The 14574-nt window shown below is 40.5% G+C and overlaps 1 protein-coding gene across 2 annotated transcripts in view; it reads left to right on the forward strand.

Annotated features, from left to right (window-relative positions):
• The first annotated feature begins 1171 nt into the window (after nucleotides 1-1171).
• The window catches only part of rock2a (rho-associated, coiled-coil containing protein kinase 2a), a 29370-nt gene continuing 15967 nt past the window's right edge, over nucleotides 1172-14574 (forward strand). Inside the window, exons 1-4 of one of the 2 annotated variants that reach the window (XM_026310959.1) lie at nucleotides 1172-2711; nucleotides 12092-12173; nucleotides 12303-12403; nucleotides 12642-12779. In XM_026310959.1, the coding sequence (XP_026166744.1) occupies nucleotides 2613-2711; nucleotides 12092-12173; nucleotides 12303-12403; nucleotides 12642-12779 (420 nt within the window). In that variant the 5' untranslated portion in view covers nucleotides 1172-2612. The remainder of the gene's footprint in view (nucleotides 2712-12091; nucleotides 12174-12302; nucleotides 12404-12641; nucleotides 12780-14574) is intronic. The other variant, XM_026310882.2, reaches the window with a different exon arrangement.

Here is a 14574-nt window from a genome sequence, read left to right on the forward strand (position 1 = left end):
TGCAGATGAGGAGTGTGAATTTAATGGTCAACAGCTCCATCTTATGGCTTCTGGAAATATTGGCCCACTTCATAGCTGGGAGATAATGGGATCTGTTTTTGACTGTGAGTTTGACTTTGAATAGGCTGAGCTGATTTAACACTTTATATTTTATCATTGTGTTGGTCATGAATATCTGTCCAACGCTGTCAATAATATATTTTGTTTAAGAGGAAATACAGTTTAGCTTTGTCTGGAATATTTGTTAAAGATTATTAGACTGAATAATATTATAGAGGACATAATATTTAAAAAATCATCATATCAGGCTTTGTGTGGGTTACAGTCATGGACTTATTCCTCAGAAATAACATCAATATCATCTCCATCATAATCAACAGCATTTTACTATGTTTAGAATAATATACACAATAAGCCTAACTATACATTGTTATTAATAATTAATAGTACATTACTAATTGTAGACATTTTTCCATAATTTTTACTTTTTTTTCAATTTCCTAAAATATTTCTACATTTTAATCATATGACCATAAGATAATTCATCAAAAGGCCTTTTTTTAAATTAGTGCTAGGTACTCATGTATGATTTAATTTAAAAAAAAGGGGGGGGGGGTGTATGTCTTTCAGAAAAAACATTTTAGCCACAGTAGCACTAGTGTAAAATAATAAATTATAAATGAATAAATTATTTAGTTTATTCAGTTATGATTCATCTGTATGCAATAAAGGTTTTTGAATGGTGGTTGCCTCTTCTGTTGCTGCTCCGCTGCAAGTGATGAGACATGATGACTGCAAACTTTCAAACTTTCTTTTTTAGTTTTATGAGTGAAAAGATGAGATGTGCTGTAAAGCTGAAGTTGAAGAAGAAGCCTGTGTTAAGCATCCCAACACTGTGGTTTTCCACTACATTTCCCAGATAATCACCTTTCAAACAGTGTTTTTGTTACCACGAGGGGTTTTTCCTCAGGTTTTCTGTTATTGAAGTCTGTGTTTCTGCAGGTGGCGCTCCTGGATGTATCTGTTACACCACTGTGGCTGTTGCGCCACATGCATGCTAACTGTTCCAAATAAAGAAAAAGTAAAATGCATCACTTCCTGTTAGTGATACAGAATTTTTCCCAGGAAGGAGCAGGCACATTTCATCTGGGTTTTGAATAACAGACATAATTGGCTACAAGTTGAATCAAGGGACAGTAGGTAAACGGTTATTTCATTAAAAGAACAACAATTCATTCTAACAAAGCTATGACCTATATGTTAGAGCGAGGGATGCATATGTGGTACAAATGCTCCTTCTGTTGTGTGAAACAGAATATTTCACACAAACTCCCACACTAACAAATATTAGCATTTGTCCAGTACCTCCTTCTTTCTGTAAATGAGAGTGTCAAGTTCTCAGCTGAGTAGTTCAAGTGAAATAAAACTGTTTGTTATATTGTCCTCCAAAACTGTTGGTGTATTTGTTATATTTAATAATTGATCAGATAATATCAACAAATATTTTAGAAATTACAAGAAGCACAGTACGTATTAGTTGATCACCATGGAGAATACTGTATTAATGAAATCTATGATTGGTTTTCATGAACTTTGGTGGACAAATTGGCCTTGGGGCTGGAAACTACTGACTACACATTTGATAGTCCATTATATTTGATACTTATCCAAAACACATAATTATGAAATAGAAAATAGAAAGATTTTCTCCAAAAATCACTGTAGACGTCATTTACACTGCTGAATTTGTGTTTTATTTAATGATTACTGTGATGTGCCTAAGTCGAGAGAGGTGGAGGTGCAGGAGGACAGATGGCTTATGGGTAACTGAGTTCCCGGTGTTGATATCGGGGGAGGAGAGAGACTCAGTGTGTGCTGCTGTGTCGATGTGAGTGAATGTGAAGAATTCAGACGCTGGAGGACTTTTGTCTACGCGTAAAACAACTTTTTGTGACTGAAGCCTGAGGCGAGGACAAGACGAGGAGGACAAATGCGAAAATGCGAGAAGAAAACCAGGAAGGGAGAGTGTGCTTATTAAAAATTCAGCGCGGGGTAACGTACATTAGCGCCCTTTCAGATGACTTGTGGCAGCACTGAGCACAAACCACAACACTGACGGGCTCCAAACGGTGTTGAATGGGGTGAAACCAAGCGGAGTTTTCCCTCGAAGGCGAGTCCAAAGCATTTCCCAGCGACCAAAACCAAAGGGAAGGGGAGGAGAGGGGGGCAAAGAAAACGCCCTGCTGCCTGTTGCTGGTATCTGCAAATTCAAACTTTGTCGCGGAGTTGGAAAAAAATGCATCTTTCACTTAACAGGAGGTGATAATTCAAGTGTAACCTCGTCTTTATTAGCTTCACGCCAAACAGATAACCCACCCGAGGCCCGCTTAGTGGGCAAGTTTTGGGAAGCGGGGAGTCTCTTTGCTCTGGGAGTATTTTCTCTTCATTGTGCACAGCACTCCTGTTGGGTGGGCTGGAGCCCAAGGCTGCTCCGCCGAGTTAGGCCCACGGCCATTAGCCAGGAACAAAGACGCTTCACATGTAAACTCAAAACAGTTTGGAAACCCTCTGCACATTTTACCCAACTTTTACCGACCGACCTCGCCGCAGTCATGTCGCTGGGCGCCGAGAGGAGGGTGGAAAGCAGACTGAAGAAGCTGGAGGACATGATCAGAGACCCCAGATCTGCCATAAACCTGGAAAGTTTGCTGGTAAGTCAAGCGGAACTCGCTTCGTAAACCTTGTTTGCTCGCTGAAACACCAAGCACACACTTGTGTCCTAATTGTAAACTGCAGCGAGCTGCTGGCTGTGTTTTTCCACGGGCAGACTGGGATGTTGCATGAGGCTGTACTTTATTGATTTTTGTCCTCATGGGGCAGATCCTGCAGATAGGCCTGATTAATAGTTAAGACTGAGTGCAGACAGTGCAGAGTGAGGCTCCGTGAAGCGTGTCTGCAGATTAGGATTAACTAGGGGAGAATGACCCACTCACTGTGATTATGGAGACAGATATTTCCGGCTGAAACTCCCGCCTGGGTAAGAGTTGGGCCCAGCAAACCTGGATAGTCCCACTGCCCATCAGATCCACACACCTACCCTGGTGTTCCTGCTCTGCCAGGTGATTAATAAATAGGATGATTGTGTCATGATGATGAGACTATAGACAGATGTTTTGTGGTGGAATAAAGTTGTATAAGGTAGTTGAAAAATGTTTTCATTACACCAGTCTATCCTGCACTGGGACGAAATAGGTGAGAAGGTCTTCTGACACTTTAGATCATAGATTAAATCAATATTGGTGCTGTTTATGGACATTTCTCCACAAGAACTAACAAATCTGAACTTGTTTGCTCTTTTACCTGACGGCACTATGTGTACAAGATCTCAGCTCTCTCCCCTAACTGTGTCACAGTGCCTACTTTATCTGTAGAGCTACGTCCGATGCAGTGGTGTATTTGAATTTCTGGAATCTGACACAGGGTAAACACACCATTGGGTCCATCTTAAAAAGCATCACCTCACCCCTTTTAAAGGGCCCCATCTAGCTTGGGGCCCCCCTGTTCATGTCCTTATCTGTTCCCCCTCCACACTATTTGAGGCACTGGTCATCTGTTCGCGCTTCCCTGAAAATATTGAGCAGAATACTTGCTTGAAAACCGGCGGTGTTTACTTCCTGCACACAAGGGGGAGAGATAGAGGTGTTGAGTGCTGGAGACAAAAGTGGAGTGGGAAGCATGCGTAGGAGAGAACAGGCTGCAGTTTTCCATTTTTAGCAGCTTTGGGTCTGTTGCAGCAAAGTTTCGCTGCTCAGGGTGGGATTTAAACAAGACAGACGCTCAAGGCTCATGAAGTCCTTTTTTCCAGGTGGAATAGAAACATGCATACTTTAACTGCCTTAATAATTGCTTACAGGCTCATATTTGCTAAACAATGAATCACATCGTCTGCTATGGTGGAATAGCAACAGCAAAAAAAAAAAAAAAACGAAGCTACTTTGTGGACTATTATATAATCTGAACAAGAGAATAACTAAAAAGGAAACTCATTATTTCTGGTTTACTCTTCAGTTAATGTATAGTTAGATAATTGCAGGACTTGCCAATGAGCAGTGGGCTGACCACTGAGGGTATGGAAAGCTCTAAGGGAACAATTAGCAACATCAACTACAGTGACCTTCCTGCAAAGCTGACCCTTTATAAGTTTGATACTGTGTATTCCTGATGAAATACAGTGTGGTCGTATAAACTGTAAATCACTCTGTTGCTCCTGTCAGCATTTGATTGAATGTAAGCCGACGTCTCAGCAACCTTCTCCTTGTGCAAAAAGTGGTGATCATGATTTGTTGCCGACTGAAGTGCTGGGCTTACTTGGCATCTCCAAGTACACGAAGTGATTGTTGAGGGCAAGCAGAAGAAATGTGTTTTTTGAGATTAAAAAATAGTATGGACACTTGATTGCAGGTCAGGTAATTTGCCTTTCTGCCGCCCTAAAGGAAATGACCTCACTAAGTAAATAGTTGGCAGCTAAATATGAGGTTTAAAGTCCCAGTAAATAATTGCACTTTCCCCTTTCACTTTTAGGCCTTATCTGTTTTTCTCTGGCTCTGCTTCTGTCTAAGCCTTATGCTCAGCCCCGCCTCTCAGGCTTGTTAAACACACTGCAGGTATTTTAACTGTGGCTCCAGTCCACAGCTTTTTATTCAGCTGCAAGATAACTTCTCTCACACCGCTTAAGTGTGAAGGATGTGAGATATGGATAGCTAAGAGGTCTGATGTCTTCCAGATCCTCTATTGGGGGCAGTCCTAGGCTGTCTCTTGTATCACCATTCAGTAAATACTTACTTAATTTAGCACTAGGTGATAAGGCCTCCTGTGATGGACTAGTGACCTGTCCAGAGTGTACCCCTGCCTTTCACCCAAAGAGAGCTGGGATAGGCTCCAGCCAGATCCCTGTGACCCTGGTTAGGAATAAGCAGGTATAGATGATGGATGGATGATAGGGCCACTCAATAACATAATGCACTTGTTTTGTTTAGTTTTGTATTGGTTATTCTTTTCATTCCCTCCACTCCCTTTTCCTTGTTTATCTCATCTTTCTTCATTCATGTACTCTTTGTTCCCTTATACCTGTTTTGTCCACTCACCTCCAACCTAATGTTTACCACTCCCCTCTTCACCCAGCATCTCATGTCTTGCTTTACGAAACCTTCCACTGTTCCTACCAATTCCTCATATTTTATTGCCTTACTAACCCCGCCTCTACTGGAACTTCTTCCTTTAATGTGAAGCTCTTCAGGGAGGTGGGGATAACCCCTCTGGGTGTAGTTCTCGGTTTTTACCCTGATAGTCAACCTGAGTGTCCGCTTTGTCTCTGGAGTGCAGTTGAATTGCTCTCAGGCAAGCAGCAGCAGTCCTGACAGAAACACTGCCTTATAAGGCACTAGGGACAGTGGCCCCAGCCAATTTTTTTTCCTGCAAAAAACAAGCCAGTTTCTCTGCTCCACACCTCCTCTGGTGAGATGGTCGGGCCTCTCCATGGGCTTTTTTTGGTTTCTGCTCCACTTCAGTGAAGAAGACCTGGCATGTTCTGGGTGTCCAAGTTCTTAGCAGCCTGCATATTTCACACTTGACTTCAGTTATGTATCTTCTGGTCTTCTTTAATTGTCAGAACAGGGAAACTTGAACAGGGTTTTCCCTGTGTAGTAAAGCCATAGATGGCGAACTGATTTTTTTTTTTTAATCCTCATACTTATTGAATCAAAGATTTAGTTTTAACTATAAATATTCGTGCTTCGCTTTCTGAAATTTTCTCTGCACAAACTAATGTTAAAGTTTGGATTCTTAAAAAATATTTCTGTGGTTTGGGAAATCTGATTTTATTTATTTATTTATTTAATTTGCTCTCTTGCAAAGAGTTAGATCTGGACTCATGGTTGTGGTAAATTTGTAAACACTGTTAGCAGCTGGTTAGCTTAGCTTAGCCAAAGGCAGAACACAAGTTAATCCATCCATTATCTATACCTGCTTATTCCTAACCAGGGTCACAGAGATCTCCTGGAGCCTATCCCAGCTCTCTTTGGGTGAAAGGCAGGGGTCCACCCTGGACAGGTCACCAGTCCATCACAGGGCCCAGTTAATAACAAATCTTGCTAAATTTATGTGTACAGATTATCCTTCTACAGCTTTGTAATAGATTGTGTTTCCCTAATTTGGATTGGATTGGATGTAATATTTTGGGATTTGGATCCCACAGTTGCTATCTCAATATCATCATAGTCACTTTTTTAGTTTGTGGTGAAAGTGGCTGAAATAGCAAGATTGGTGTTGATCTCCCAGATGCCATAATACATCAACCAGCTGCTTACTGTTTACCTAAAAGCAGCTTTACAGGTACTTTTTTTAAATGATGAGTTTAGGAAGTTATGTCTTAGAAAAACTGTTGCAGAGGTTGATGCTTCTGGATTCTTGTTACTTTGCTTTAAAGGTAAAAGAATTCCCACAGCATGCTGTAAAACATTGATGACAAACTGAGCAAAGGTTCAGCACACAAATACAGAGACACCTACTTCACTGCACCTTGATTAAATATTATGTAATACCCTGGACCAGTAGAACAAGACACCGTACAGAGTTGTTAGATGGAATAAAAAAAAAGTGTTTTATATGTAGAAATGAATGGGTAGGCTTTATGTCCAGAAAAACAAAAATAATGCTAAAAATATTATTACTATGGATGTCTTGATGTGAAAAGAGACTGTGCACCCTCACTTTGATCTCCCAGTATGTGGTAGAGATAATGTGGCTGTGTTTAAGAGCAGTGCAGTTTGGTTCAAGTGAAATCATTTTAACTTTTGAATGGCAGTGGCTAACAGTGGCCATTGTCTAATACCTGGTGCTGCTTTGGATATAACATCCCTTACAGTGTATTGGAGTTTTGAAGAACTTTCACTTCCCACACTGATCAAAGTAACAGAAACATGAGCCCAGTCATGCAAAGTGCACTGCGGATGACAGGGACCGAATGCATAAATCCTGTTGTTGAATTCTGTTTTTTGTCTTTTGTAAAATCATCTCCCAGTTGTGCATTTTAAGAGTTTGTTACCTGAGTCTTTGTGTATTTTTAGTTTTAAATGAGGGCATGAGTGAGCGGAGAAGAGAACAGGAGTCTCCCACGCATAATGCATAACACATCCATCTGGCCTGTGTGTTTTCATTCCATCACAACCTGCTGGTGAAACACAACCTCCTACACACACAAGCACAAATGCATATGTACAGCTGCAGTTACTCATGGACACACATTTGCTTGTCCACGAGTACACATTATTCACTTGATCTTAGCAACACACAAGCTGCATTGTGTGCAGCCAGCAGCAATGACAGAACAATACAACACATTACCAAACAGCTTTGGATTGTCTGTGAGTTCATGCGTCTTTCATTTCCTTTAACAAACCCAAACAAGAGTTTTTGTATGTGTGCGGGAGAGTTTAAAACTACAGTGGTTTACTGTTAAAGCTGGCAGTTTGTTTAGAGCCAATACTAAAATCATTTATATACAGATTTAACCTTGTTCTTGGCAGGACATTGAAACTCAGCCTAATGACATCATTTTAGTGCTTTATTCTGCAGTCTGGGAAACTATATCAATTAGCTGATAATTCTTTGTTGCATTAGAGCAAGAATTATGTGAAGAAAAAGAATAAGCTGAAGACCACTAAAGTACAACTGAATAATCATTGAAATATTTAATATCAAGCGAAAAGTTTCTTAAATTGAATGTTTTCTGTTTTTTCTGCTCCTGTGTTTTACTATACTGAATATGTTTTAGGACTGTTGACATATAAAATCTATTAAAGCCGGATTCCTTTTTTCTTTTTACTATCATGTGTCTGGAACATTATGAGCATTGAGAAAGGTCAGTTTAAGAATAACTTACAGCAGGACCTTATGTACATCCAGTCCTCCCATTTTTTTTGTGTATTTTTCCTGGCACGTTCCCCGCTATACTTTGTAATATAGCAAGGGTGCCAAAAATGTGTGGAGCATCAGAGCGTAAGACAGAAATCTGTCAAATTCAAGAGTTTAAGACCTTCTCTTGTTATTCCCTGTGGACACATTAGCTGTGCTATTTGTGAGCCTGCAGGATTCCTGCTGTTGCGTCTTTCCTGAAGAGTTAGCGGGCTGTGCCTGGCACAGTCCCCTCGCCATGCCCGGCCCACCGTTTATCCCCACAACTATTTTTAAAACAGCTGGAATTCAATCAAAACATTAACTTTCTGCTCAGTCCTTTTAAAGCCCAGAGCTGTGCTGGAGCAGGGAGAGCTTGTGAAGGGAGACACTTTGAGTAGTTGGGTTCTCCTTTACTGTGTTTAGGTCGGGTTAACATCACCACATTCCTGCCTGGTGGACCCACGTGGTTTTTTATAGGGTGATAAGAGTGGAAGTGGGCAAAGGGAAAATGGGAAAGAATAGAATGTACAGAACCAGAGAGCTTGTAAAACTCCTGCCTGCAGCTTCTCTGTAGCTCCAACCGGGTTCAACTCTTTGTATTTTGCCGGAGTTGCTAGGCAACCAGCCATAACCCGCTGGCTGAATTACAGTAAAGCAGAGATAAAATACTAAAGCGCTATCTAATACATAGCATTTCATAGTGATAAGCCCAACTGAACAGATACTCCTGTCCTCTCACGAAGACATTGCTGTAGCTGTACAGGCAAGCGATGCTGTATATCAAACTGCTATAGAAACTGACATCATGGTTTGTAATTATTTAGTGAGATTCAAACACACACACACAAAAAGCGTTTGCTTTGATGTAAGTGAAGCCAACATTACTGTGGACAAGGAAGAATCTGTCTGTCTGGAACAGGTCCAGAAATGCCAGATGCATTAAAGTTTAAATGGCCGATCCAGCTTTACACTTCCAGACACTTGTTAGTTATTTAAAATTTATAAATAGGTGAGTAGTAACAATAATACAGTATAATAGCTGCAGTAGCTGAGAAATGTCCTCCAGAGTCTTGTTGGCATTTGTTACAGTAATACTAATGGAAGCAAATTGGAAGAGCTTCATGCAGCCATTTCTCTTGTGTAACTCCAGTGCACTAAACAGCTTATTATGTATGAGCTACGGGGGCTCTGTGACTCATGATGTGTCTTGAAATGTCTGCAAATGTGTTAAATAAAGCATGTTAAAGGAAAAGGCTACACATTTTCAGTAGCAAAATCCAATACACTTGAATACACATGATACAATACACATGAACACTGTCATCGAAAGCTAAGGGTTTTTATTTACTCACACCTCTGTAGATATTACTTTGGCTACCCCTCCCCTTTTTGTGTCTCTATTGATACAAGCCAAATAGTTTTAAAGTGCAGCTTGATTTGCAAAACAAACATAAATTGCTGAAGCTCACTTCTTCATTGCAGATATGTACAGAGCCTGAACTGACGCCACTCACCATCACCGGGGCAACCTGTATTCCTTTGTTTATCCGTCCTCCGCTTTGGATTCATTTTGTTTAATGGAGAGATGCAGAAATGATGGAGAAGTTGATAGTATGCTGTCAAGAGGGCCAGTTTGTCATGAGTCCAAGTGTTGCAACACAGTGTTTACTTTGTATTTCCCAAGGCAACGCTCAACAAGCAGCTTTTGTCATCTTTTTCATGTCCAAAGTTGGAAATCTGTGAAACTGAATCCTTTTTGCCTTAGATTCTTTATAGTTTGAACACTTTTGAATAGAGTATCAATTTTATCTTTCATTCATCTTTGTTTAAGCACCTCAATTATTACAGTGCAACAATGTGTTCATGTTCATTATTGATTTTAGTCACATTTCTAAACTATATAGTGACATAGTAATTGCATTGTTTAGATTTTCCCTCCCTTCCTTTGGACTAAAAAGCAAATACATCTCAGGTTTACAAGCTTCACATTTGACCTGTCCCATGTCTTAGTGTGATAATAACACATTAGTTGCTTTTAAAATAATATTGCCTCAGTTGTTTGTTGTGTGCCTTACCCATAGTTTTCACATTGCAGCAGCCTCTCCTTTTAAAACTGGGCATATGCAGAAATCAGTGAATAAGTGCAAGGAAGTGATTGGGTGTTGACATCAACTGCTAAGCTGTACTTACTGTTTAAGATGCATGTAAGTCTAAAAGTAGACATCTATATGACCATGTCTGCGGCCCTGCATGTGCACATGTTTTTTTGTCTGCAGACAAATGCAGAGGAGCAGTAGTGGAGAATGCTTCCTCAGAGGAAGTGACTTGCACACAGGGACTGGCTTCATGACACACTGAAATTATCTGCCAGCCCTGGGGTGGGGTGGATCATTTCCTGTATTGCCGTGCTCAGAGGGAGATCCTCGTTCATGCGTCCATGTATGTGTACGTGCACACTCACCCAGCAACCCCTCTCCACCCACCCCGGCATGTGTATTTTTTTTCCCTTAAATAGTAGTTTTATGTGAGGTCAGTCCTTTAATGGGGAAGTGAAGCTGAGATGATGAAACGGAGTGTGCGGCTCGCTGCAGACTGACTGCAGCCGAGCGCAGAGTGATGGAGAGAGCAGGAGGAGAGGCAGATAAGACAGAGGGAGAGCAGCAGAGAAAGGGCAAAAGAGACAAGAAAAGTACAGAGGAAGTAGAGCAAACACGAAACGTATTGTCATCCTTTTCAGCACTGGGAAAGTGACAAAAAGACATTGGAAGAGTAGTTTGAAAAAGCTCCTCACTGACTGCTCAGGAATGCACAGCTGACAGATATTGATAGATGACTTCCTCATTGGTGCACACTGTTACTAGTGCTTTGCATCTGTTTGTCTTTTGCTTATTTAATAGTTTCCTTTCATTTCCCCTGGCCAGACTATGACTGTTATGAAATGACTGAAAGTGTGAGTGAGCTTGTGTTCGCTTGAGATAGATATAGAATGTAAATGTTCACCTTTTCAGACATATGAGTCACTGAACTCTTTTAGTCAGATGTGTTGCCTAATAGCATCATCTGTCATGTCAGATGTTAGTTCCTGTAAGCTGGTCGTAACTGGTTGAAATTAGTAAGTGTCGCAAGTGTGGTAGGTGCAGATGTAAAACTAGTGACTACACAGTGTGTGGAGTTATCTTCATCTCTTTCAGACCCATTGATTCATACTGGTTACAGAAACAGTGTTCCTCATTTGTCAGCAGATGAATGTTATTGACAGAATCAAGTAGGCAGCTGCTGATGGAAAAATGACTCACTGTGCCTCTTTCTCACTCTCAAGGAACAAAGCTGTCGGTTAAAAACCTTCTTAGCATGTAGTTGTTGGTGTAATCAGTCAGTCAAGTTGATCGCTGTTGAAAGAGAAGCTGGGGTGAAGGTGTTTGTTTTTATTCAGACTTGCTGTGCACAGTGATGTGAAACTGTATTTGTTCCTGCAATGGTGAGAAAATATACAGAAAATAGTCGTCTTAAAAATGCAGTGATGTTCAGACCTCATGATGCTCTCCACTGCCTCTGTGGGTTTTCACATCATTGTTTTCACAGTAGCCATCAAGAAGTGAAAGTTAAGACAACACATTTCCTCCGTAGCTGGGCAGTATCAGATGTTCACACCGCAAAGTCATCAATACATCCAGAATTAGGCCAAAGTAAATATGTAAATTTTGACACGTCAGCTGTGGTTTTTCCTGTAAATGTTCTAATCCATGTCTTGTAAAAATGAATTCTGATGAAAGCAGAACACACTCACAAATTGTTATTGTGTTTTATTTGCGACACAGTGGTGTGCAGTATGACTCAAGCTTTTATGAATAACAGACACTCTACCATGTGAATAGCAAACTTGTTTTTGTATCAGTTATCTGTAATGTAACTGACCCATTGTAACTACTTCAAAACACATTACTGCTTTTTTACAGTATATATACTTTTTTAATGTGGTTATACATGGCCAGCTCCCTCTTTTTGTCTTAGGTTGAGTATTATATTTTTTACCTGTAATAAAATGTAGAAACCTGCAGAGAATGCTGGTGGGATGTTACGGTTTTGTACATATGTTTTTTGGCAGCCATGGTTGATGTTGAAATGTTTATTCTTGTAGGACTCCATGAACGCCCTGGTCTTAGACTTGGACTACCCTGCACTGCGCAAGAACAAAAACATTGAAACCTTCCTCAACAGATGTAAGTAGCTATTGTTGCCAGTAAGAATAAGAGAGAGTATGAGAATAACATTATTATTGATGTTATTCACTACATTATTAATGGAGTCTTTGTTTTTTTTTTTTTTTTTTTTTAACTGATTATATTCAGATGAAAAAGTCATAGGACAAATTCGAGACCTCCAGATGAAGTCTGAAGACTTTGAGAGAGTTAAAGTTATTGGTCGAGGTGCATTTGGCGAAGTCCAGTTGGTAAGTGCTCAACCTGATTTATATGTAAATCCAGTCTAATTATAACACATTTGATAAATGTTTCTAGCAAAACCTTTTAGAAACTATGAATTCTCCATGAATTTAGAGTTTTGTGTAACTTTTTGTGTTTTCTGTAATTTACTACTTGTTCAAAGTGTATCTTATTGAGCAGGCAAGTTTGGTTTTTGGAAATTTCAAATTCTCAGTGACTTATCTAACTAAAAAAATGGTAATGCAGGTGCGGCACAAAACCTCACAGAAAGTCTACGCCTTGAAGTTGCTGAGCAAGTTTGAGATGATCAAGCGCTCAGACTCTGCCTTTTTCTGGGAAGAGAGGGACATCATGGCTTTCGCCAACAGTCCCTGGGTTGTGCAGGTATGACATTTTAGTCATTGCTCAGCTGTACGTTTTCCAGGGTTTTTTTTTTTATTTTTTATTTTGACTGAAGAAATAAAGAATACATTTCGATGGGAGCTTTGGTTGTTCCACAAATGTATAAAATCTTATTTTTGTGTAGCCTGGTAAATTTTGCTATGGGTTAATTTTATTCAAATAAGTATCTTATTGCAATATACAGTGGGTACAGAAAGTATTCAGACCCCTTTAAATTTTTCACTCTTTGTGTCATTGAAGCCATTTGCCAAAATCAAAAAAGTTCATTTTATTTCTCATTAATGTACACTCAGCACCCCATCTTGACAGAAAAAAACAGAAATGTAGAAATTTTTGCAAATTTATTAAAAAAGAAAAACTGAAATATCACATGATCATAAGTATTCAGACCCTGTGCTCAGTATTGAGTAGAAGCACCTTTTGAGCTAGTACAGCCATGAGTCTTCTTGGGAATGATGCAACAAGTTTTTCACACCTGGATTTGGGGATCCTCTGCCATTCTTCCTTGCAGATCCTCTCCAGTTCTGTCAGGTTGGATGGTGAACGTTGGTGGACAGCCATTTTCAGGTCTCTCCAGAGATGCTCAATTGGGTTTAGGTCAGGGCTCTGGCTGGGCCAGTCAAGAACGGTCACAGAGTTGTTCTGAAGCCACTCCTTTGTTATTTTAGCTGTGTGCTTAGGGTCATTGTCCTGTTGAAAGGTGAACCTTCGGCCCAGTCTGAGGTCCTGAGCACTCTGGAAGAGGTTTTCTTCCAGGATATCTCTGTACTTGGCCGCATTCATTTTTCCTTCAATTGCAACCAGTCGTCCTGTCCCTGCAGCTGAAAAACACCCCCACAACATGATGCTCCCACCACCATGTTTCACTGTAGGGATTGTATTGGGCAGGTGATGAGCAGTGCCTGGTTTTCTCCACACATACCGCTTAGAATTAACGCCAAAAATTTCAATCTTGGTCTCATCAGACCAGAGAATCTTATTTCTCATAGTCTGGGAGTCCTTCATGTGTCTTTTGGCAAACTCTATGCAGGCTTTCATGTGTCTTGCACTGAGGAGAGGCTTCCGTCGGGCCACTCTGCCATAAAGCCCCGACTGGTGGAGGGCTGCAGTGATAGTTGACTTTGTGGAACTTTCTCCCATCTCCCTACTGCATCTCTGGAGCTCAGCCACAGTGATCTTTGGGTTCTTCTTTACCTCTCTCACCAAGGCTCTTCTCCCATGATTGCTCAGTTTGGCTGGACGGCCAGGTCTAGGAATAGTTCTGGTCGTCCCAAACTTTTTCCATTTGAGGATTATGGAGGCCACTGTGCTCTTAGGAACCTTGAGTGCTGCAGAAATTCTTTTGTAACCTTGGCCAGATCTGTGCCTTGCCACAATTCTGTCTCTGAGCTCCTTGGGCAGTTCCTTTGACCTCATGATTCTCATTTGCTCTGACATGCACTGTGAGCTGTAAGGTCTTATATAGACAGGTGTGTGCCTTTCCTAATCAAGTCCAATCAGTTTAATTAAACACAGCTGGACTCCAATGAAGGAGCAGAACCATCTCAAGGAGGATCAGAAGAAATGGACAGCATGTGAGTTAAATATGAGTGTCACTGCAAAGGGTCTGAATACTTATGACCATGTGATATTTCAGTTTTTCTTTTTTAATAAATTTGCAAAAATTTCTACATTTCTGTTTTTTTCTGTCAAGATGGGGTGCTGAGTGTACATTAATGAGAAATAAAATGAACTTTTTTGATTTTGGCAAATGGCTGCAATGACACAAAGAGTGAAA

Source organism: Mastacembelus armatus, chromosome 22 (genome assembly GCF_900324485.2).
Source record: "Mastacembelus armatus chromosome 22, fMasArm1.2, whole genome shotgun sequence".
Classification (NCBI taxonomy): Eukaryota; Metazoa; Chordata; class Actinopteri; order Synbranchiformes; family Mastacembelidae; genus Mastacembelus; species Mastacembelus armatus.